Below are 24,646 nucleotides of genomic sequence, written 5' to 3'. Positions count from 1 at the left end.
AGATAACAAGAAGTTCCATTTAAGAACAACGCTATGAGTTTTGCTCAATTCTCACAGGCAGCAAAGTGCTCTACCCACACATCACAAAGTCGAACAACAAGACTGGTGATTGCAAACTACTGATGTACACCAGCTATGTACAGCTTGATGTTAAGAGTTCATTAACCCTGCGTTGATTCAGAGCTTGCATTAAGCACAGGAAAATCACACAATGTTCACAGACAGTTTCAGTGATTTCTTTGCAATTTAAATGGGAAGCATAAGTAATGGATTGCATAATGAAAAGGAACAAAGGCTGATGAAACAGTAAGAGCGTGTGTGTACACGGCCCCAGACAAGGTTTGTGTTCCAATTGTATAGTGTGTTATTAAGCAGAAACAAAGGTTTAATCATGCCTCCAAGGTCACAGCTGCACTCTGAGTTATGAAAAGCCAGTTACTCCCTACAAGGCCAGGGCAATACATAGGCAAGAGTTTCAAAATCCTTACACCAGTACAAACCAGTACAAACCTGGGGCCAGTTTCATCAAAGCAATTTGCGCTGAATCGCAGTTGTAGGCACCTCACAGATTAAAATGAGGGATTCGTAAAACTTGGGCTGCGAAATCGCCAATTTTCACTGAAACTTGCGACAGCTGGACAGCAACGCAGTAGCAGTTGTCATCACAGATCCTGTTTCAGTACATACCATGCAACTCGTTGTTATGGCAGAGAAGTCACAACAAGTATTTAGTAATTCTTTGCTCGCTATATATGTTGCCCTTGATATTGCTTGAAGTTATTATTATTATTATTATTATTATTATTATTATTATTATTATTATTATTATTATTATTATTATTATTTGTTTATTTACAGACGCCTTTATCCAAGGCGTCTTACAGAGTCTAGGGTGTGTGAACTATGCATCAGCTGCAGAGTCACTTACAACAACGTCTCACCTGAAAGACGGAGCACAAGGAGGTTAAGTGACTTGCTCAGGGTCACACAATGAGTCAGTGGCTGAGGAGGAATTTGAACCGGGGACCTCCTGGTTACAAGCCCTTTTCTTTAACCACTGGACCACACAGCCTCCTTATGAGGTAAACTTCCATTGCTACATGGAAGACACTCAGCTATATTTATCATTTAAACCAGGGGACATCAAAAAATGGGTGTCAAAAACTTTTTTGATGCTAAATTCTAATAAAACTGAGATAATGCTGTTGGGACCTTTAAATTGCTGAAGTAACAAATGTATCTGACCTAGCTCTTAGTGGCTTCCCCTCTAATTGGAAGTCTGAAATGAGAAATGTAGGCGTTATTTTCGCTCAAGACCTATCAGGAATGTCACTAAGATACCCTTTTTTCATTTACGAAATATTGCTAAACTTAGATGTATTTTCTCTCAGTCTGATGCGGAGAGACTAATGCATGCTTTTATAACATCAAGGATAGATTACTGTAATGCACTGTGCTCTGGTATTTCTAGCTGTGCTATTTCAGGATTACAGCTTGTACAAAATGCTGCATTTTAACAAGAACCAAGAGATAGGAACATATCACCCCTCTTTTTGGCAGATTTGCACTGGCTTCCTGTTTGTTTCAGGATTGATTTTGTGATCCTGCTCCTGACATATAAAGCTCTCCATGACCGTGGCCCCCTATACTTAAAATAACTCCTGACTCCATATTCTCCTAGCCGGCCTCTTAGATCACAGGGTGGAGCCTTGCTTAACATTCCAAGGATACAGAAAAAACGCAGGTGGCAGAGCTTATTTACACACTGCAATTGGTAACATTCTGACAACTTTTTACACTTATAACTTTAAAGTCTGTTTCAAAGCTCTCTTCAAAATATTTTAAATATTTATGTTAATACATATACAACAAAACCATTTCCTACCTCCTACCAGTAAACTCTCCACTTCCTTCTTCACACACATGAGAGCATAAGACTGAGCTCATCACAGAATCACAAAGTCACAGAATCGCAGTCACAGTCACAGAATCGTAGTCACAGAGTCACAGAATCAGTGTCACAGATTTGCAGTCAGTCACAGAATCGCAGTCACATAATCGTAGTCACAGAATCACAGAATCGTAGTCAGTCACAGAATCACAGTCACAGAATCGTAGTCAGTCACAGAATCACTGAGTCACAGAATCGCAGTCACAGAATCGCAGTCACAGAATCGCAGTCACAGAATCGCAGTCACAGAATCGCAGTCACAGAATCACAGAATCGTAGTCAGTCACAGAGTCACAGAATCGTAGTCAGTCACAGAATCACTGAGTCACAGAATCGCAGTCACAGAATCGTAGTCACAGAATCGTAGTCACAGTCACAGAACCGCAGTCACAGAATCAGTCATAGAATCATAGTAACAGAGTCACAGAATCGCAGTCACAGAATCGCAGTCACAGAATCGCAGTCACAGAATCACAGAGTCACAGAATCGCAGTCACAGAATCACAGAGTCACAGAATTGCAGTGTCACAGAATCGCAGTCACAGAATCGCAGTGTCACAGAATCGCAGTCACAGAATCGCAGAGGCACCACGTCGGCAGCCCTGCCCTCATAGGTCATGGGGATGATTCATTTTCACAAGAAAAGTGAAATTTTGATTTTTCACCTCCTGAAGTTTAGGGCCTCTGGGGACCCCACACAGGGCAGGGTTGGGAGCCTTGAGCCAGCGCTGGTCCCAGTGAATTAATTTTGTTAGTTATTTCTTTCCATGTTTTTGTTCTTAATGTTTTTTGGCCCTGAAGTGTAAAATAATATTTCCTGATTTTTTTTTTTTTTTTTTTTCCATTTCACTAGCAGGTCAATTTAGTCTTTATGAATGTATTTTCCTTTTCTTTTTGGCACGTGCCATAGTTACATCAAGGTTGGAGTCTGCAGAAGCCACAGCTCGATCAGTATTATTTTTGCCTAGTAGTTCTTTCTGTTTATCACTCATTTATATTTGCCAGAAGGAATTTCTAAATCTTGACTTTCGGTGTTGTGACTCTATTTATAAGGAGATGCAAATTCCAATCTGTCCTGTGTAATGAGCAGTAGTTTATGCTGTTTGTAAACGTGCTGTGATATTACGGTGGTAGTTCACAAAAAATAACTGTTTAGTACATCGCACGCAAAAATTCTATAAAGGATGGACGCTACGAATTAGCAGCATTTACGAACACGTCAGCAATATTAGTACATAGAGCCCTAATAAGTGAGTATAATTCAGATTTTTATTACAGATAAGTAAAATAAAAGCTGCAGTTACTGTGTGATGCTTCCTGGTGGCAGTAGATATTTGGAGGGTGTGGATGTAACTGACAGTGTTTGTGTCTCCCCCAGCCCCCAGACCAGGAGGGGGGTCTCCCGAAGCAGGTGGGCAATAAGACAGAGTGCGCTCTGCTGGGCTTCGTGCAGGACCTGCACAGAGACTACCAGGCTGTGAGGGTTCAGATCCCTGAGGAGAAGCTGTACAAGGTCTACACCTTCAACTCAGTGCGCAAGAGCATGAGCACCGTGGTGTGCCTACCCGAGGGGGGGTTCAGGCTGTACAGCAAGGGGGCCTCCGAGATCATCCTCAAGAAGTACGTACCCCACCCAACACCTCCCCCCTCTCCCACTGTCCTCCATCCTCTCCGCGTGTGAACTCTGTCTCTCTGCCTTTCTGTCTCTGTCTGTCTCTCTCTTTCTGTATCTGTCTCTCTGGCCCTGAATATCAAAAGTGCCTTCTGACCGTCCGAAACTCGCTAGCCCGACTCTTATCCCAAAGATTGTTTCCATCATAAAAGTTAAAATCCTGCCACGAAAGCCCTGCTTCTCTGTCTCTATCTCGCTGCCTCTGTCTCTCAGTTCAATTCAAAGATGCTTTATTGGCATGACTACAGCAGAAGTATTGCCAAAGAAATTACAAAGTACATAATAATAAAAATACAATTAAAAACATCATACCAATTGATTACAAAAAACAAATCAAGAAATATATAAATTATTATTATTATTATTTATTATTTATTTCTTAGCAGACGCCCTTATCCAGGGCGACTTACAATCGTAAGCAAAAACATTTCAAGTATCACAGTACAAGTAATACAATAAGAGCAAGAAATACAATAACTTTTGTTCAAGTGTGACAAACCACAATTCAATAATACAGCAGATAATAGTGATAGTTACATCAGGATATGATTAAATAGTGATAGTTATATAAATAAAGCAGACACATCAAAATATACTTCTTTGTACATACATGTGTGATGGAGGGGAGTTTGTGTCAGATAGCCCCTAGTGGAGTCTGTTTAAACACTGTGGTTTTACTGGACCTGTCTCGGTTCATGACCCTGTCTGATATTTTCAGCAGCTGTGAGTGCTGTGTTGCTGTTCTCGCCCAGAAAAATTGCCATCTTACCCTCGTCCTTAAGTGTCCTAATGTTAGAGATCTTTTGGGAGATCCTTGCAGTGTACTGGTATTTTATACTGGTATATTTTGAGCAGTAGAGAAGGAAGTGCTCCTTGTCTTCGATTCGATTCCTGTCACAGTGGCCACACAGTCTTCTCTCCACAGGTTTCCAGCTCTTTGATGTTGGCCTGCTTCCAGGTTGTGGTCACTGACTTGGTATTTGGTAATTGTTTGTCTGTGTGTTTTGGCTTTTGACCTTTCCTAAGTGGTCTGCCATTACGTAATGTCTAGCATCCTCTGCTCTAAAATCTTTTTCACAAGGTAAATCACTGTGTCGGATTGCTCCTGGCTGTTGACAGCTATGGACTGGAATGATTTTGAGTCGCTCTGTCTTTCTGACATTCTTTCTCTCTGCCTCACTCTGTCTGTCTATCTGCCTCTGTCTCTTCCTCTCTCTCTCTCTTTCTCTGCCTCTGTCAAATTCAAATTCAAACTGGCTTTATTAGCATGACAGCATTTCAACACACATTACATGAAATAAAATATAATGTTTTATAACACACAATATCAATACCCTCCCCTCCCTCCTTCTTAACAGAATGTAAACAATACAACACCCCCCCCCCCCCGTCTAATTTAACATCTGTATATCTATCTCCTCTCCTCTGTGTGATGTCTGTATCTCTCCCCTTTCTCCCAGGTGCTCCAGAATCCTCACTGCCTCCGGGGAGCCCCGTTTATTCTGCCCTCGCGATCGTGACGAGATGGTGAAGAAGGTGATCGAGCCGATGGCGTGTGAGGGTCTGCGTACGATCTGCATCGCTTACCGAGACTTCACGGGAACGCCGGAGCCAGACTGGGACAGCGAGAGCGACATCGTGGGGGAGCTGACCTGCATCTGTGTGGTGGGGATAGAGGACCCTGTGAGGCCAGAGGTAAGGAGAGAGAGAGAGAAATACAATATAATACAATCTAATGAAATACAGTGCACTACACTATGACATGACACAAACATATAGTACAATTCCATTTGCTGATTCTTGTTATTCCCTTCTCCTGCTCTCTACTCTTCTCCTGGTTTCTCACCGTCTCCCCTTTCTCCCCTCTCTCCCAGGTACCGGAAGCGATCAGGAAGTGCCAGCGCGCGGGGATCACAGTGAGGATGGTGACCGGAGACAACATCAACACAGCGAGGGCCATCGCAGCAAAGTGTGGAATCATACAGGCAGGGGAGGAGTTCCTGTGTATTGATGGCAAGGAGTTCAACAGGAGAATCAGGAACGAGAAGGGAGAGGTGAGAGAGGGGAGACGGGGAGAGAGGAGAGAGGAGTGGAGAGAGGGGATAGGGGGGGAGAAAGAGGAGAGGGATGAGAGAGGGGAGTGTGATAGTGTTTTATTCTCTCCTCAGATCGAACAGGAGCGCATTGATAAGATTTGGCCGAAGCTGCGAGTTTTGGCACGCTCCTCACCCACTGACAAACACACCCTGGTGAAAGGTAGGATATTGAACAGTGTGAGGGGTTGTGGTGGTGTGAAGTAGTGTGTGTTAGTAAGTATGTGTCTATGTGTGTGTGTGTCAGGCGTCATTGACAGCACAGTAGTGCAGAAGAGGCAAGCTGTGGTGTGGTTGGGTTGGAGTGTGGTTGGGTTAGGGTGTAATTGTGTTTCTCTGTCTCTCAGGTATCATTGACAGCACCGTGCTGGAGCAGCGGCAGGTTGTCGCGGTAACGGGAGATGGCACCAATGATGGTCCGGCTCTGAAGAAGGCTGACGTGGGCTTTGCCATGGTGAGTTTCCAGGGTTAATACTGAAATCTGGGAAAGTGCTGTATAGTTCCTGACAGAGGTTATATTGCCTGGAGCTTGAGGGCCATGTTGTCCCTTGAAGGACACTGTATCAACACGAGGGATCCAGAGTCTTCCACAAAACCACAAATATCTAATCCCTGTGTTTAAACACTGAAAGGCAGGTCGGGCCTCTTCTCGTGTGGAGACTCTGCTGAAGGACAGACGGTCCTGTGGTCTGTCTGTTGCATATTGTTGCAATTGCTACGTCGTGCTGGAGGACCAGCATGGTACTTGTTTGTTTTGTCTGTTCGTCCCAGTTTGTTTAGTGTTAGTCCGTTTGGTTTGTCTATTTATTTTGGCCTCAAGTGCCGTGTGCTGTTTTTGTTTAAACTCTTTTATTTTGTTCATTATTAAACCGCGCAACGGCGCAATTCACATTTCACCTGGCAGTACTGTGTGTTTCTTCCGGGTCTGACATCACCACTACAGCCTGCTTGTCACAGGCCCCTACCTTCACCCACAAACATAAAAAAAATGTGTTTCTATCAAAAAGCTTTTCATAATCATACAGCAGCCGCTCGCTAAGCCGGATGTTTGTCCGACATTAGGAGGTGTTGGGCCCGAAAGGACAGTTGTTATGCAAAAATGTGTTACATTTAGTAAAATAATAAAAATGCTTTTAAAAAGACCAAATTCCCATTTGGCTTATTATAATTTTTTTTTTTAGATTCTATTGATTTTTTAGTGTTACTATGCAGGACAGCCACTATAATGTCGTTACCTTTATTAAAAACCTACCAATTACTCAGCTAATGCCCATAAATTAACCAATCAAAAGTTTTAATCGATTGACAGTCCTAATATATTTCTCTATATATTTCTATATAGAATATTAGATGAACATTAGTTTACTGTAAAGCTGCGTCTTAGTTTGTGCTTATCTAGTGAGAGCCGAGTTCAAATCAGCATGAAGTTTTAACATCTACTCTCGTGTAATGGAAATCATTTAGTTATACATCGAAAGGGTTCTGGTGACAGCATTTAATTAAGTTCAACTACAATCAGACACCTTCCTCAGACCCTTCATAGCACTCTCTTCATCAACATGCTCCCTCTTTTCAATGACAAATCACAATGACCTAAATACATAATGATTAGAAAACAAACAGTTGGATTTTCAGTAGAGCTGTATATAATACCCCCCCCCCCAGGGTATCGCTGGCACAGACGTGGCGAAGGAGGCCTCTGACATCATCCTGACGGATGATAACTTCAGCAGCATCGTGAAGGCGGTGATGTGGGGCCGCAACGTCTATGACAGCATCTCCAAGTTCCTGCAGTTCCAGCTCACCGTCAACGTGGTGGCTGTCATCGTGGCTTTCACTGGGGCCTGCATCACACAGGTACAACCCTCCATCTCTTCCACTCCCCTCTTCTCACTCTCTCCCTCCCTTTCCCTCTCATCTCACTCACCCCATCTCTGCTCTCTCACCCCCTTTCTCCTCCCCTCTTCCCTCTATCACTTCCCTCCCCACTCTCCTCCCTCTCGTCCTTCCCACTCTCCTCGAATCTCTCATCCCAACTCTCTCTCGCCCCCCTCTAATCTCTCTCTCCGTGACTCCTCTCTCTCACCCTCTCTCTCCTCTCTCACCCCTCTCTCTCTCTCAGGACTCCCCCCTAAAGGCAGTGCAGATGCTCTGGGTGAATCTTATCATGGACACGTTCGCCTCCCTCGCTCTCGCCACCGAACCCCCCACCGAGTCCCTGCTGCTGCGCAGACCGTATGGGAGGAACAAGCCGCTCATCTCCAGGACCATGATGAAGAACATCCTGGGGCACGCTGTCTACCAGCTCACCATCATCTTCACACTGCTGTTTGTAGGTAAGAGAGATGGGGGGAGATAGGAGGACAGGGAGAGGAGAGAAGGTACCATCTAGCCATCATCGTCACACTGCTGTTCCTGGGTAAGCGAGAGAGAGAGGGGGAGAGAGGGAGAGGTGGGAGAGAGACTGGAAGACAGAGGGGGAGAGAGAGAGTGGGACTCATACACTGAAGTGCAGAGGAGGAGGGGATGAAGAACCTGTTGAGCTTGACTCAGTTTCTTCAAAGTTTTCTCTTTGAAGTGAAGTGTTTTGAAGTTATGGATCAAAATGTCCTCTCAACCCCCCCAGGTGAGCTGATCTTTGATATCGACAGCGGTCGGAATGCCCCCCTGCACTCCCCCCCCTCGGAGCACTACACCATCATCTTCAACACCTTCGTACTGATGCAGCTCTTCAACGAGATCAACGCGCGCAAGATCCATGGTGAGAGGAACGTCTTCGACTCCATCTTCAGGAACCCCATCTTCTGCAGCATCGTGCTGGGCACCTTCGTGATGCAGGTACCCCACTGTGGTACCCCACAGGTACCCCACAGTGAAACCACTGTGTACCCTCCATTCACAAAGAGAGACACACACACTAAGAGAGAGACACACACTGACACACTGTGTGTCTCTGAGACACACACTGGCAACATTGGCTCACTCCTGTCATGCTACTAAAGCCAGTTAGAATTTGAATTTGAGAGACACACACTGAGAGAGAGACACATGTTGAGAGAGACACACTGAGACACACACACTGAGAGAGACATACACACTGGCGAGACACACTGAGAGAGAGGAGAGAGAGAGAGACACACACGCTGACAGACACACATACACAGTGAGGACACTGAGGGAGATACACTGAGAGAGATACACATAACACTGAGGGAGATACACTGAGAGAGATACACATAACACTGAGGGAGATACACAGAGAGACAATGAGAGAGACAGTCACTGACACTACAGGATATTATGGAACCCCATCTCTGCAGGTTCCAGAAAAGGCATTGCTGAGTGGCCACTGATATTGGGGTATGTCACTGATATCGGGGTGTCACTGTTTGCCCTGTAGTTTTAGAAAGCTGGTAAAGCATTTACTGGCACAAAAATTACAGCTGCAGGTGTGAATTGTGGACCACAGCATAACTGTCCCCTCTCTCCTCAGATCGTGATCGTGCAGTGGGGGGGGAAGCCATTCAGCTGTGCACCCCTCAATGTGGAACAGTGGCTCTGGTGCCTGCTTGTGGGAGTCGGGGAGCTGCTGTGGGGGCAGGTTAGTACCGAGGGGGGGCCCCAAAAACATTGTACCCTGCCAAACTCAAGAACAAACATAGGGCAGCTACATAAGAACATAAGATGGTTTAGGGGCTTCCGAGTGACGCATCTGGTAGGCATGATTATAGCCTGGAGGTCGCCGGTTCGAGTCCAGGCTATTCTATTGCCGACCGTAGACAGGAGCTCCCAGGGGGCGGCGCCCAGGGTGGGGGAGGGCTTAGGTCGGCCAAGGTGTCCTCGGCTCACCGCGCACCAGCGACTCCTGTAGTCTGGCCTGAGGGTTTGCCTGTAAGCTGCCCAGAGCTGCATTGTCCCCCGATGCTGTAGCTCTGAGGCGGCTGCACGGTGAGTCTTCAGTCTGAAAAAAAGCTGTCGGCTGACGGCACACATTTCGGAGGACAGCGTGTGTTCGTCTTCACCGCTCCCGAGTCAGCGCGGGGGTGGTAGCGGTCAGCTGAGCCTAAAAATAATTGGATATGCCAAATTGGGAGAAAATAATAAAATAATTGGCTATTTACTAAATTAAAAAAAAAATAAGAAAGGGTGTCAGCTTCAACAACATTACTGGGGAGCTGGATCCAGACCCTCACAATTGCCTCTTATTTTCTGATCTGAATTCCCCTTTATCTATTGTAATTAAACCCTATTCTTAAATATACTATATAAAAAAGCCATTCCATGTAACTTCATGTCTATGTGTTCATGTATAGCAGTCTACATATCAGAATTGCCACCCATTCTTTCCATATGCATATTTCTCTAGATTACTTAATTTCAATTATTTTCCTGTCTCGCGGCCATTGTTGCAGTATACCGTCTGTGTACTGGTATGTGTTGTGTACTCTGTGAATGCTTTGAAATGATTTGTTTTAGTAATAGACACTAGCAAACTGATTCATCACCTACGCGTGACCTTCCCTTAAAACTTAAGAGCTACCACTGAGCATAGTGGAAGATGTATTTTGTTTGTCAAGTTTAATCAGAGTTACACCATGCCAGGACTGCAAAACCACAACTCACTGCAGAGATGATGCATTTCTAAGCAAAGTGAAATCAAAAGGACGAATAATCACAGAAAAAACCCAAGAGGTTTTAGTTGGATCACAACAGGTTCTATATTAAGTCAGGTTGCTGATGATTGGAACTCAATAACTGTGAAGGGAAAATGAGGGAAAGTTTTGTGTTGAATAATTAACCAGTTTTATTCCATGTCATTAATACAGAATTGCTGAAAAGCTCTAAAGGCAGTGGCTTGGAGAGTGTGAGTGTGCACTCTGCTTTGTCTCTGCAGCTCATCTCCTCCATCCCCACCAGTCACCTGAAGTGTTTGAAGGAGGCGGGTCACGGGCCAGGCCAGGACGAGATCAGCGACGACGAGCTGGCTGACGATGAGGATGAGATCGACCACGCGGAGAGGGAGCTGAGGAGAGGACAGATCCTGTGGTTCAGAGGAATGAACCGCATCCAGACACAGGTACTGAGAGACACACACTGAATGAGACACACACTGAGAGATACGCAGAGACACACACACTGAGAGACACGCAGAGAGACACGCAGACACACACACACACACACACACACGCAGAGACACACACACTGAGAGACACGCAGAGACACACACGCTGACAGACACGCGGAGACACACACACTGAGAGATACGCAGAGACACACACACTGAGAGACACGCAGAGAGACACGCAGACACACACACAGACACGCAGAGACACACACACACAGACACAGAGACACACACACTGAGAGACACGCAGAGACACACACACTGAGAGACATGCAGACACACACTGAGACAGAGACGCACTGAGAGAGAGAACACGCAGAGAGACACACACACACTGAAACACACAGATACACATGCACTGAGAGAGAGAGACACAGACTGAGAGAGACAGACACTGAGACACATGCACTGAGAGAGACACTCACTGGAGAGACGCACTCACTAAGAAACACACAGAGACACACACTGAGAGACAGACCCTCTCAGAATCAAGACTGTTTAATACCTCTGACTAACACACACAAGACTGTTTAAGATCTCTGTAAGTGAAATGCTTTTTATATATACTGTACCGCCATGACAGTGTCTAGGTAGGATTGTTTTTAATTTTTTATTTATTTATTTTTGAGATCCTGCCTTTCAAACGCCGTTATAGAGTATTTAATACATATAAAAATCAAGAACTGACAACTGCGTCTCTCAATCTCTGCTCATTCCTTTATAGTCAGTGGCCCCTATGTCGTCATTTCGTTAAGACGCGCCTTATCTTCTGTGATAAGGCACGTCTTAGTATGCTAATGATTTACATAGCACGAGTCTTAATAAGCATTAGTAAATACCAACTTATTTATAGTTTTAAGACGTGTGTTACAGGATTGTGTTAACACCCGTCTTGTGGCTAGTTTTAAGAACCTTTAGTAAATGAGGCCCAAAGCTGCTTTCCATTAGCAAGCACCAGCACCATGTAGTGCACAGCTCTAGTGTTGCCTTCATTACAACAGGATGCTTGGATTACTAGATGGCTCTTGTGTCGATACAAATGCTTTGGCTGATTTATCCTATATAATGTATGTCTATGGCAGACAACAAAATCAAGCTGTTTGCTTATTGCTTTGGGTAGATATCTGGTCTCTCTTTTTGGTTCCCCACAGCAGAAAAGGATCTAGAACTCAGACTGATCTGTGAGCTGGGCCATCCTCAAAACCTTTCTCTCATTCTCTGTTTCAGTCCTTCTGAAACTCAGAAAATTTAAAGCACACCAGTGGCCTCAATAGAGCTCTCAGAATCTTGTCTAACTTCCCATCAGCTATGTGTCCTCCAGCAACACACTGCCCCTGGTGGAAGTAAGATATACATCAGCAAGACACATGCATTGATCGACTTGGTGTTTCTTGCATCCATTAGGGGGCAGAGTGTTGTAGGGGGCAGGTTAGTGGTTAAACTCTGGTGTTCCAGCTGCACTCAGAGAGATCACATGTCTGAGCGCTCTATAATCACCACAGGGGTGCTTTTAACCTTTTTTTTTTTAAGTCTCCAGGATTCTGTGACTGAAACAGAAAACGACAGAGTTAATCTGAACTGGAAGAAGCATTAGTTCAGGCAGCAGCAGCTCCTCATCTATAGTATTTAGAAATATTCCAAACTGAAGTATAAAATACAAAATAAGAACCAACAGATCTTCAACAGAAAAAGGGGCAGTGATAATGTTGCTATTGCTAAGAAGAGGGAAGAACGTTGATTTCAACACTGGTTTGCATTGATTTAACAGGGGCAGTGATCATGTTGCTATAAGAGATAGGGAATTGGATGTCAAAACGTGATTAAACAATTTTAATATTTCTAAAGCAATCTGCCTTTTCAGACAGTGGTGGAACTGTGCAGGTCCTCTGCTGTGTGTCTTACTTGGTTTCTTTGGGTTTGATTTAACTGATTAATGGGTCCTCTCTCCTCACGTTATCACCAGCAGTTCTTTACACACTGAGCCAGCAGTTCACTTCTCATCCTTTTGCCAAATCCTGTTGTCTGTCATTTAATGGTTTTCTTTTTCTAAACAGTAGGGGAAAAAAAGGACTAAAGTTTCTCCTGAGCAGAAAAACAAAAGAGAGAATTTCCTAGAGACGCTGTGGAAAATGGTTCCCTGTGATGGCCATATTGGCTCTAACCTTCTTATAGTTTACACACAAGACCAGTCCGTGTCTGAGCCACAATGGCGCCAGCAGTTGTCTGCAACAACTGGTACGTCAATGCGTGTTTAGTTACAGGATGTCAGTTTCATTGTAATTACTAAGTAATATATTTAGAATGTCTGTGTGGTCCAGTGGTTAAAGAAAAGGGCTTGTAACCAGGAAGTCCCCGGTTCAAATCCCACCTCAGCCACTGACTCATTGTGTGACCCTGAGCAAGTCACTTAACCTCCTTGTGCTCCATCTTTCGGGTGAGACGTCGTTGTTGTAAGTGACTCTGCAGCTGATGCATAGTTCACACACCCTAGTCTCTGTAAGTCGCCTTGGATAAAGGCGTCTGCTAAATAAATAATAATTAAATGGAAGTGCTTAGTAATTGTTTCAGTATTACTAGAGGAGTGTATTGATACTACTGGTAATTGCCTTATTTGTCGGCAGGTATTTACAATTGAGTAAATCAATGACAAAGCTGATTGAAGGGACTATTCCACTGAGGCTGTAAGCTGACAATGAAAACATGTTGCAAAACTAGCAACTGCAACTGATTTGTCACGTAAACGTGACCTTTCGTTAACTAGTTCTGGGATATGTATTTCTGTTGAGTGCCAGGACTACAGTCCCACAACTAAGAAAAAAAAGATTTAATATCTAAAGCATAAAAACATAATCAGTTTGATCACGACAGGTTTGAATTAAATAAACCATCACATTCCTTAAAGATAATTATTCAGAAAATACAACCATCATCTCACTCCTTAGTTACTAGGTCATAAAAAATAACCAAAAGTGCTCGCATATCAGGTCTGGTATTTACTGTGGAGTGTCAGTGCCCCCTCTCAAATGGAGGATCCATCCCTGACAGCCTGTTCTAGATTAAGTTCAGATCCCAACACACTCTGTATCGCACTGCAATCACACAGTGTGCTGCTGCAGTTGTATGGAGAGGCTTAAATAAGTTGTGATGGCTGTGTGAGGATGTACAGTAAGCACCAGCCAAGCCACCAGCCTCTGGATGGCATATCGTTCTTCCTCAGGGATCGCCAGTATGGTGTGTCTCAAAGCTGCTTTCTGATTGGCTCAGAGCGTTGGCCAAGGATCCCTCCATCGGGACCTGCACACCACACACTGAACTATAAAACATCAGCAAGGAACAGAACGGGGGCCCTAATAGTGAGGGGCATTCGCATATCGAAATGCCCATGGTTAGCTCTCCTGTAAAGGGGGGCAGTGGTGATGTTGCTCGTGCCACTATTATTACTTACCAGGCTTTCTACTTTTCCAGTAAAACTGCTTCTGAAAAGACTCCAGGTCTCTGAAGTGACACGAGGAAGCCTATCGGTGTTGCTTTATTTAGGCATCTTTTCAGAAGCTGCAGCTCCCTCCCCCCAGTGGTTGCGAAAGCAAACAGTTGGTGTTGAACAGGGAGGCAGTGTCAATGAAGGTGGAGCCCGTGAGGATTGTTGTTTTTAATTATCAAGGTTTGTCTCTGTCTGGTCTCCCCCTCCCCTCCCCTTTCTTGTGTGTGTGTGTGTGTCTCCCCTCCTCCCCCCCTCCCCCTGGGTGTGTGCTGTTCTCTCTTCCCCCTGCAGATGGAGGTAGTGAGCACGTTCAAGCGGAGCGGTTCTTTCCAGGGTGCTGTGAGGCGCCGCTCCTCCGTCCTCAGTCAGCTCCATGAAGTAACCAATATTTCTACCCCCACTCACGTAGTTGTGTCTGCGGGCAATGCCACGGGCACGCCGGCCGCTGGGAGTGAGTTCATTCGCTTTGCTTGTTACTGCAACACCCAGCAGCGCTTTCGCTGCTCTGGCTTTCTTTCTAATTGGTTCTTTTCTTTATTTTTTATGTTCTCCATTCTTTAGTTTTTTCCTCTTACCTCATATTTTTCTTCCTTCTTTTTTCTCTCTTCCCGTTGGTTTGGTTTCTTGTTTTTTTTTTTTTTCAGAGTGTAGTTTTCAGTGTTTTGTTTCCGAGCTCTCTGATCTCCTGCTCTGCTTCCTCTTGTGTTCGATGAGGAAGGCCAGTCGTCTGCTCTCTGTCTGCTCCGCTCCTCTCAGCTCACTCGGCTCTTCGTTGTGTTGGATTCAGCTGTTAAACAGTTGCAGAATTCAAGTTCAGATGTTGAAATATGCAACTGTTAAGAGCTGAAAACAATTTAAAAGGTCTAATTAAGCAAATTATCAGTTCAATTAAGGGTCTAGTAAGTGAGAGCTCAGTTGGACTGAACCACTGGTATAGAGCATATAGGATACAGTATACAGGGTACATTATATAGGATACATTATATGACAGTTACATATAGTATGTAGAATACAGTACATAGTATACGGTGCACTCCACTTATAACGGGTCCTGTTAGAACAGAGTTCGGTTTACAACGTATTGAGGAGTATTGATTTGGAATCAGCATTGGAAGGAAATTGTATTACAAAGTTGAAACACGGTTAATATCACATTCATTGGGTTTAGAATGATACATATTACATATTGATACATATCGATGGTCGATGAAGATATCCCTTTTTGTTGCTCTGGAGTTCTGAATCCAACAGAATGCACATTAAGATTTAATTTAATGGACAGTACGAGAGGTGACAGCCAGGTCGGCAGGCAGACAGAGGAGGACACGGCTGTCCAGTTGATTTATTTCGTTCAGTTGGTCGTTTTGTTTAAAAACAACAAGCAAAACAAAGAAAGTGTTGATGGAATGGTGCGCTCTCCCTGGCAGTGTAAACCTTCGAGTATAAAGCCCTGTGTGGGGAGTCAGCGAGGTCTCTATGTCCTGCTGTACTGATCTGTGTTCATTGCTGCCTTTCTCCCTCCAGGACCCACCTGCACAGACTAACCAGGAGGGGGCAGTGTGGGGGAGTTAACCACGTGGGTTTCCGTCACAGCAGAGTTCATAATCTTTTATTTCTCTTTCAGTTGTATTGTTTTCTCTCGTCCTTTCTTCACTCTTTTCTAGGAGGTTCTCAGTGTCAGAGGTGTTTTTTACTGTGCAAAGAAACTGAGTCATGCAGATAAGCAATTTCACACTGTTTAGCAATGAGAGTTTTCACTTTGTTGAGGAATGTTACTGTGTTAGGGAGGCGGTGGGAGGGAAGACTCTTTGAGGGGAGGGCTCTTTAATAACCACCCACTAAAACCCAAATCTGCTGAATTTAAACTTGACGTCTGTATTTATTTTTCATTTTGTATATTTTACTTCGTAAAACGGAATCCTTATTGTTATAATTATAATAATCATTATTTTTATTTATGATTTATGTTAGTTGTATTTAAGTATTTTTCATAATAATAATAATATTACTTATTATTATTATTATTATTATTATTGCATTTGTTTTTATTCTAATTATATTACAATTTATTTTCTAGTCTTATATTCATATATATATATTCTACATCGTTTGGCACTTTCTTCCATTGTCATCTTTCCTTGCTCTTTTGAGCTTGCATTGATTAACACACCTGTCTGCTCTGTTGAGCTTGCATTGATTAACACACTTGTCATCAGGCTGGCTCGGTCAGGAATTGGCACTGGGAAAAATTGAAAGCTTCGAATGAAGAGCATGCCATTTGAAGCTGTTTGGTAGTAATGGATATCAGTGATGCTTCCATACCACATATTTCAAACTAATGTGATGTTCCCGACTTTCTCACAGCCTCATAGCCCAGGACCCCTCTCCCTGTAGGCGGGGGGCACCCCCCCCATATGTCCTAACATGCTTTCTTTTTCCCATCATCACAGCTCTCTCTTCAGTTACCCCCTCTATCCCACTTTCTCTCTTGCTTACTTCTGTGTCATTTATATAAAAAAGGTTTTGTTTCGTTTTTCCATCAAGCTATTAAAAAAGGCATGGAAGGAGGCTGAAGCAATTTGGCACCCCCCCCCCCCCTCTCCCCTCTCCCCTCTCCCCTCCCCCTCCCCACCCCACCCCACCTCACCAAAGAAATGGGCAATATACTCGAATGTTTACAACAGTTACATTTTAAAAAGTACAAAACTTTGAAACGCACAATGCTTTCTTTGGAGAGCTGAGTGGAAAAACAAATGTGGAAGAAGCACTTGGTTATTCCTTCTGTCTCTCGTTTTCTTTTTTTGCTTGTGAAACAGCAGCGTGAAGGAATGCCTTTTCTTTACAGCATGTACACATGGCAAAATGAGAAGTTAGCAAAAAACTCTTCTCTCACGCTTTCTCCATCCTCTTTCAAACGCATGTGGAATTCTTAAAACCATTTTATTTTTCAAAAGTGATTTTCTTTTAGGTTAAACGAAACAGTTAATAAGTGCCATCTTTAAATAACCTCAGTATTCAGTATGCTGTTCAGCATTATGAGACAGATATTAAACATGACGCTCACTTGAAAACTAAACAGATGCATCTGAAAATGAAATTGCATGAGTGGGCCTGCAGTTCAATCCACCTGGAAAAAACATTGACATTGACAAGTTCTGCAAATATACCCACTCTGGTAGTTCCATTAGAAGAACAATTATTTCATTTTTTTGGTCAACACATGTCCCATCTAATAAGCCGGTGTGCTTTGAAGCTTCTATGCCACAATAATTATCTTTCCATGAATGTCATTTTTTTAAATCTTTCATTATTTTGGCATGCCGATGCAACGCTTGGAACGACGATAGATCTTTCTCTATCTTTTTCTCTCTCCTCCCGCTCTCTGCTTTCAGTCACTTTATGCAGTATATATATATGCCCTCTCTTTCATTATACATACCTATTGTTTGTGTTTTTGGTTAATCATTGAATTGTGTTGTCTGTCTGTGTGTGTCTTGTGAACAGATATCAGTCATAATGTTGTTTTTGTTTTACTCATTTTTTTTTTCTTTAAAAAACCTCAAGGATAAAGCTGCAATACCTTGGTTTATTTTGCAAATTTAGATTTGACTGCGAATCAGAATTAGTTTGCTTGATGTTTTGCGATACAAAGTCTATTGTCCTCATGAAGCTCTTAAGAAAAAGTGCATGATATTAAATTTAATTTGAATTTGAAATCCAAACGCCTCACTTGCGAGTACACTGTGAATCCTGTCACTTTGTGAATATCCGTCAGTTTTTTTTTTTTCTTTAACGCTGCCTTCAAAACTGATTGATTCTGGATACAAATAGAGAAAATACAATGATTAATAAAGTAAAGTTGAGCATTGTGAGGCTCACGCCTTCATAGAATCTGTCAGCCTCACTGTGTCCTCTTCACGTGACAAGTTTATAGACCTCGTTGGGCGTTGCTCCAGTTCTCTCCAGTGCTTTGTTACTGCAGCTCTCCTGAGTCCTGTTGATACGTGTTGGCTGGGAACACAAGAAACTAACCAGTGTGCTAAAAACTCACACTCTCTCTCCTCCCTTTTTAACCCTAACCCTACCTCTCACCTCCCTTTTTTCCAACCCTCTACACACTCTCTCCATTCCATCGCTCCTTCCCCTCTCCCCTCTCCCAGATCCGGGTGGTGAGAGCGTTCCGTAGCTCGGTGCACGAGGGTGTTGAGAAGAAGCCGGACACACGGAACTCCATCCATAACTTCATGTCGCTCCCCCAGGAGTTCCTCCTGAACGATTTCATCCACAACATCCCCCTGATCGACGACACGGACCTAGAGGAGGAGTCGGAGCTGTCAGTCAAGCACCAGTACCACCACCCCCCCCTGCCATCCCTCACCCCCTCCTCCCCGAACAAGAACAACAACGCCATCGACAGCGGTGTCTATCTTACCCCCACGACACACACCAGGGTTTCCAGCCCTGCTAGCCCCCTGCATAGTGTGGAGACTTCACTATAACATCCAGAACACAACAGACTCTCTCACGTGTCTCTACGTCACCCAGGCAGTCTCTCGCTCTTCCTTTGTCTCTGCATCACCCAGGAAGTCTCACTGTGTCTCAACATCACCCACCAAACCGATAACGTCTCTATAATGTCAAGCAAAGGAAAAGACTGACATTTCTACATCCACCAAAGAAAGAGACACCAAACAACAGAGACTCAGCAAACTAACAGAGCCTCAGCAACCTAACAGACTCGTGTTCTGTTTCTTATTGCTAGACTAATGAGGAGCAGCTTAACACGATCGAATCAAGGCTCGAGTTGGGGAAGAGTGGTATGGTGATGCGTAATGTGTCTCATGTAAATCGGTCATTGGTCATCTCACTCGTCTCGCCATCTCCGTCAGTCCTTGTATGATTGGTCAAGCCAATAATAAAGACATCTGAATTTGATAGAAAGTTAATTATGCTTAAATATGTCCTGAATGTATCTTTTCTTTTTAAATGGCCACAAATTCCTAATTGTCAAGTAGAAGCACTAGCAGTAATTCACTGTAGAGCAGGGTCCGAAAAGCTAATTTTAAAATGTTACCGCTCCATGTTTCATAAGCCAAGTTTTGCCAAAGTATATCCAGTCCACAGAAACATGTTGAAAACTTTAACATGTATGAACACCGGTCTCTCGCTCTGTTCTTGTTTGATATGGAGTGTGAGATATCTGAACAAGATGATGGGGGGAAAGTAAATCACTCTATTGTTGTAGCATTTTTCTTGTGAACGTTTATTTATGTTATTATTTCTGTTATGAATTTTAATGCAATGTATTTATTTTGGCGTGTCTCTATGTTTGTTGCGTACGTCACAAAAAAAACAAATCTCATTGTGATTGGTTCTGAACTGTACTGACTAATAACCGAGCCACAAAACAATTCAAGTGCCAGATTCAAATGGAGCCCTCATTGCTATTTGTTTGTTGGGGGGTGAGGACCTTTTGTTAAACTGTAAGCGATGCCACTATTCGTATTGCCAAGCCAGGGCTCTCTGCTTCTGTGCCAGGATTAGTTTCAGTTTTACTTTTTAACATTTAACACGTCATTAAGATAGTGACAGTTTTGAGATCAGCTGCTAGGAAGTGGACAAGCACTGAAGGTCACGTTCGCAAAAAGAAAGCAATCAGTGAGAAGGAAATCTATCAGCTGTTTCAGTATCAGCCCACCCCCCTTTGTTTCATTGTGCACACATCTGTTGTGTTCCCCATTGTCCTCGTATCTCTGTATTAAAATATGATACTAATAGAAGCGCCGTTTCACCCTATAGAATATTTCAAATACAACATACTGACGAGGAGTTTCCAAAGTCAGGATGTCTCAAAGGCCGCCGCCTTCTGCTTAGCTTTTCAAAAAGGTTTCCGTCTTTTTCTGTCTGAAAACGTTTTTAAAAAAATAAAGACCCCCCCCCCACACACACATTATACAGATGCAAGAAGCTTGAACATTGTGTTTACAGAGTACTATTATATATAATTAGTAATATAAATACTACTCTGTAAACACAATTTCCAAGCTTCGTGCATCCAAATGTAGATAACGTCACCAAAAAACACACGAGAAAATGTATCATGTATGTAAACAAGCGAAGCATCTCAGTAATAAAGAATTGCCTCAGGCAGTATATTACACACACCACGTGCATCGTTTTCGTGTTTTTTATAAACATAGAATATATTCATTTTCAATGTCGCACACAGTTTTCTTTTTGTAAAGAAATGAAAAAAAAAAAAAAAGTTCAACGCTTTACATTTCTTTTTCGCGAGAGGTTGCGATGAAAACGCGCCACTTGAGTATTATATTTAATTGTATTAACAATACAAATATTAGAAATGTATAAAAAAAAAAATGATGTTCAGATTATCAAATATATGAAATTTACCTGCCTGTTAACTAAGAATAAGTTGTATCTATATATAGGAACGATGAAAGCACCTGTAACCCGTAGCTAACTAGAAGGGGGAATTCTAAGACTTACTAGGAAGAAATCAACACTTTTTGTCTGTAAAAAAAAAAAAAAAAAAAAAAAATCAAAGTATTCTACAATAACAACTTTGAGAAGTGTCTTGTCTTGTGTTGTGTTTCTTTCTTACAACATGAAAAATATAACTTACAGCAGTTTTTGTATTATACCAAGGGCAATGTTAGTATAGACAGTTACAATGGGATAAGGCTGGTAGAATGCGACCACCAGATATAAATGATCTTTAATAGCGTCAGACACACAATGGTTCTGTATTATCACGCGGGACATAGGGTAGCTACAATGGGATGAGGCAGATGGAAGGGACCACAGTGGGAACATTACTATATACCCTAGTTCAGGGTATGAGGAGGGAATGGTACTATATACCCTAGTTTAGGGTATGAGGATGGAATGGATGCTCCAACCTTTACACAGGTGTGGCAGTGAGAAGGGGATTCTAAACTCACTTCACAAGAGTTGCATGTAAAGAACTCTTAAATACTTTTTTTTTCTTCCATTTTACAGATTGGAAAATATTCCCCCCTCCCCTCCATGTACGTTTTCCAGATTCAGACATACAGATCCATTTGAAATGAAGTGCAGAACCTGTATTGTATTTCTATAAAAACCCTAATTTTTGATCCAAAGTGGGAAGTCACTAGATTGTGTTGGCCTTCATAAAGACAAGTTGGCTGTTCTAGCCTGTATTGCACATATCTCATGGGATAGAATAATAAGACAGCCTTAAGAAATGGAGGCTAGGAGAGGGAGGGCTCAAACTTAAAGCAACAGAAGTTATCAACATCTAAGACAACACAGATGGATAAATACAAAGAAAGAGACAGACACACGCACCAGACAAACAGATTAGGCAAACATTATTTTTTATTTTGCAGACTTATCCAGGTGACTTACAGGTGCTAACTGGCAGTACAATACAAACAGTGAAAGTTACAGTAACTAAATCTTAGCACAAATACCGGTAACACCAGATATGCTAGGAAGAAAAAGCAGTCACGGGAGGAGGGAGGATGGAGAATGCAGGGAAAGCATGTCAGTAGAGGAGGAGTGGAGAAGGCAGAGAGGATGTAGGGAGACACGAGGGAATGGAGTTAGAAGGGGGCAGTAGGGTATAGAAATTGCTAGGCAACAAATGTCTTTGAATTGACATGGAGCAGGATAGGGAGTCAGTGATGGGTGTGTAGAATGGGTAGGTTGGGAGAAAACAAGACGAGCAGTTGAATGAATGATGAATATTATTATAACAGCATATTCTCACCTCAAGGGCTTCTAGCAAACGGCAGCACAAATCAACACAACAACAATAACGAGACACACAAACTCAGATACACGCCGAAACACGCAGACACCGAGGGAGTGCGGCAGGATAGCGTCATCGCCCAAGAAGGATACCGACAGGAAAAGAGACATAGAAAGCTGCAGTTTTACACTTCAATTAACAAAGTTTACACTACAAAAACACAATTACACTCACCTTACTCCCTCTCCCCGACACAAAGGATGTTTTCTTTCTATACAGGTCACTCCCAGATTAGCACCCAATTATCTAATTGGGGACTTGGCACACCTGTGATTGTTGGCACAGACAGATTTATCGCATTCCCAACCTTGCAGTTATTTAGCTAGAGACACACAGAGAGGAAGCAGTCCTGAGGTTCGCCGGTAACTGGTTCCACATCTGAGGGGCTAGGGAAGAGACGGAGCGGGCACGGGAGGTGGAGAGTGGAGGGAAGTGGGAGACACCAGAGATTGGGGGCGGTGGGGTAAAGAGAGCATTAGGCAAAACAAATGCCTGGAATTGACTGCAAGCAGAGATAGGTAGCCAGTGATGGGTGTGTAGAGGGGTAGCATATGAGAGTAACGAGGTTGGGAGAAAGAGACGAGCAGTAGAATTTTGAATGAGCTGAAGAAGGCGGGCGGATTGCCGAAGCAGGGACACCAGCAAGAAGAAAGTTAAAAGTGGAATAAGTATTGAGAAAAGGACGGATTCAGTAGGTGTTGAGAATGAAGCAGCAAGTGCGTGTCAAGGAAGAGAGATGGAGGGCTCAAGAGTAGCACCAAGGGATGGAGAGAGTGATAGACTCAAGGGATACAAAATATACAGGGCAGAGGAGGGGAAGATGCAGAAGGAATGTAAATGTCAGCGAGAGAGGTTGAGTTTGAGGTGGTGAGAATGCATCCAAGGAGGTAGTCGAGAGGCATTCGGAGAGGTGGGTCAAAGGATGGGAAGATCTGGACTAATCAGTGTAGAGGTGACAGAACAAGCCAAAAGAGGAGATGAGAGTGTTTAGCGAGCGGGTGTAGATGAGGGGTTCCTTGGAAATCCTTGAGAGGGTGGGGAGAAGAAAAAGAGAGCCACGCCAGGAAACCTGAAAGGAACTGTTATAGAGATATGAAAAAAACCAGAGCAGTCTGAAATCCCCATGATCGACCGTGTAAAAGCAGAGCAGATGTCAAGGAGAATTAGAATGGAGGAGGAAGGCAACCCGAGCACAGAGGATGGACGAGAGGGTATAGACGAAAGAGTTAGCCAAAAGGGGAGGGACTGACAGTAGGAGAGCAGTTTCTGGAGAAAATCAGGTCGGTTTGGCAGCCACCTTGTGACTTGGGGGCGAGGAGGAAAGTTGAAAAGATAACGAATCGTGGAAGCCTAGAGAATCAGTTGAGATGAATGTTAAATTGCCAAAAATTATGTTAGGAATGAGGTGGTGATAGAAGAGAGGAAGAAAAGTCAAGCTCGTCAAGAATGATGCCACCGAGAGTGCAGTTCGATGGCATGAACAGAGAGGTGATCGAAACTACCAGGATGGAGAAAGTAGGAACCCAGTTCCCCCACCTCGTCCTGAGGAGCGGCAAGATAGAGAGGAGAGCGCAGCAGTGTTCTCAGAGGTGGATCCATGTTTCTGTAAGATTTAGATAGTCTAGAGAGACGAGAGGCAGAAGCAGTGAAGTCAGCCTTGTTGCAGGGTGACGGGAGTTCCACAGGACACCAAAAGAGAGAACAGAAGGAGCAGCATAGGCTGGGATGAGGAATAGAGATTAGGTTGAGGGTTAAAGTGATTCAGCAAGAGAGAGAGGAATGGATGACTGGGATAGGAGAGAAAGTCACAGTGAATGTTGGACAAAATAGCGGTTAGAAAGTAGCATGGAGCAGTTGATAAGCAAGAGGCATGCAGAGAGTACACAGGCAGAAAAGGCAGCGTATAGGAGGTGGGAAAGAGGCTGTGTTTGGGAAGAGCATATTATCTTTAACCACAAGGGCATAACAAACGACCGTACAATCAACAGCCTAATAATAGCACAACAAATTCTGATTTCTGTAACCAGCATTAAAATCATAGTGATACATACAATATGCTATAATACAACAAATATAATGCAGATATTAATATACATATGTGGCAGGGGCGACTTATTACCAAAGGACAATAAAGTTTGACTACGCCACATCTTAGATTTACCAGGAGCAAGAGGAGCCCCGATGTACCAGTATCAGAATATTAATGATACCATTAAGTTTACTGGAGAAAAGTTAAATCCCAGAGGTATAAGGTTAGGTTCCCCACTCGAGTCCTTCCAAATAAACACCAAGGAAGCAGGTATTAAATACACAAATACAAAAATCGATTTTATTAAAACAGGAGTTTAACAAAACTAAGACAAAGTGCAATTATTTCTGTTGCTAGACAATTGCAATACCGCTCGCGTCCACTAGATGGGAAGGTCACACAAGGAGATAATACTGTAGTACTGTAGTAATACAGTACTACAGTACTACAGTTCCACAATAACACCACGCCTGTAACCA

General features: G+C 43.3%; 1 protein-coding gene across 6 annotated transcripts in view; it reads left to right on the top strand.

The window, feature by feature from the left end:
* Nucleotides 1-20,894, top strand: part of LOC117404298 (plasma membrane calcium-transporting ATPase 3-like) — a 65,921-nt gene extending 45,027 nt beyond the window's left edge. For 2 of the 6 annotated variants that reach the window (XM_034914980.2, XM_059017325.1), the window contains 12 exons: nt 3,330-3,571; nt 5,084-5,318; nt 5,498-5,677; nt 5,792-5,879; nt 6,064-6,170; nt 7,382-7,573; nt 7,839-8,052; nt 8,343-8,554; nt 9,210-9,317; nt 10,611-10,793; nt 14,614-14,773; nt 18,483-18,647. In XM_034914980.2, coding sequence (XP_034770871.2) covers nt 3,330-3,571; nt 5,084-5,318; nt 5,498-5,677; nt 5,792-5,879; nt 6,064-6,170; nt 7,382-7,573; nt 7,839-8,052; nt 8,343-8,554; nt 9,210-9,317; nt 10,611-10,793; nt 14,614-14,773; nt 18,483-18,508 — 1,947 coding nt within the window. In that variant the 3' untranslated portion in view covers nt 18,509-18,647. Of the gene's footprint in view, nt 1-3,329; nt 3,572-5,083; nt 5,319-5,497; nt 5,678-5,791; nt 5,880-6,063; nt 6,171-7,381; nt 7,574-7,838; nt 8,053-8,342; nt 8,555-9,209; nt 9,318-10,610; nt 10,794-12,895; nt 14,591-14,613; nt 14,774-18,482 lie in introns of those variants that run through there. The other 4 variants (XM_034914982.2, XM_059017323.1, XM_034914978.2 and 1 more) reach the window with 4 other exon arrangements.
* Nucleotides 20,895-24,646: the final 3,752 nt, after the last annotated feature.

Source organism: Acipenser ruthenus, chromosome 56, assembly GCF_902713425.1.
Source record: "Acipenser ruthenus chromosome 56, fAciRut3.2 maternal haplotype, whole genome shotgun sequence".
In the NCBI taxonomy this organism is placed as follows: domain Eukaryota; kingdom Metazoa; phylum Chordata; class Actinopteri; order Acipenseriformes; family Acipenseridae; genus Acipenser; species Acipenser ruthenus.
Note: the sequence above shows the minus strand (reverse complement) of the source record. Positions and strands in the feature narration are given on the sequence as shown.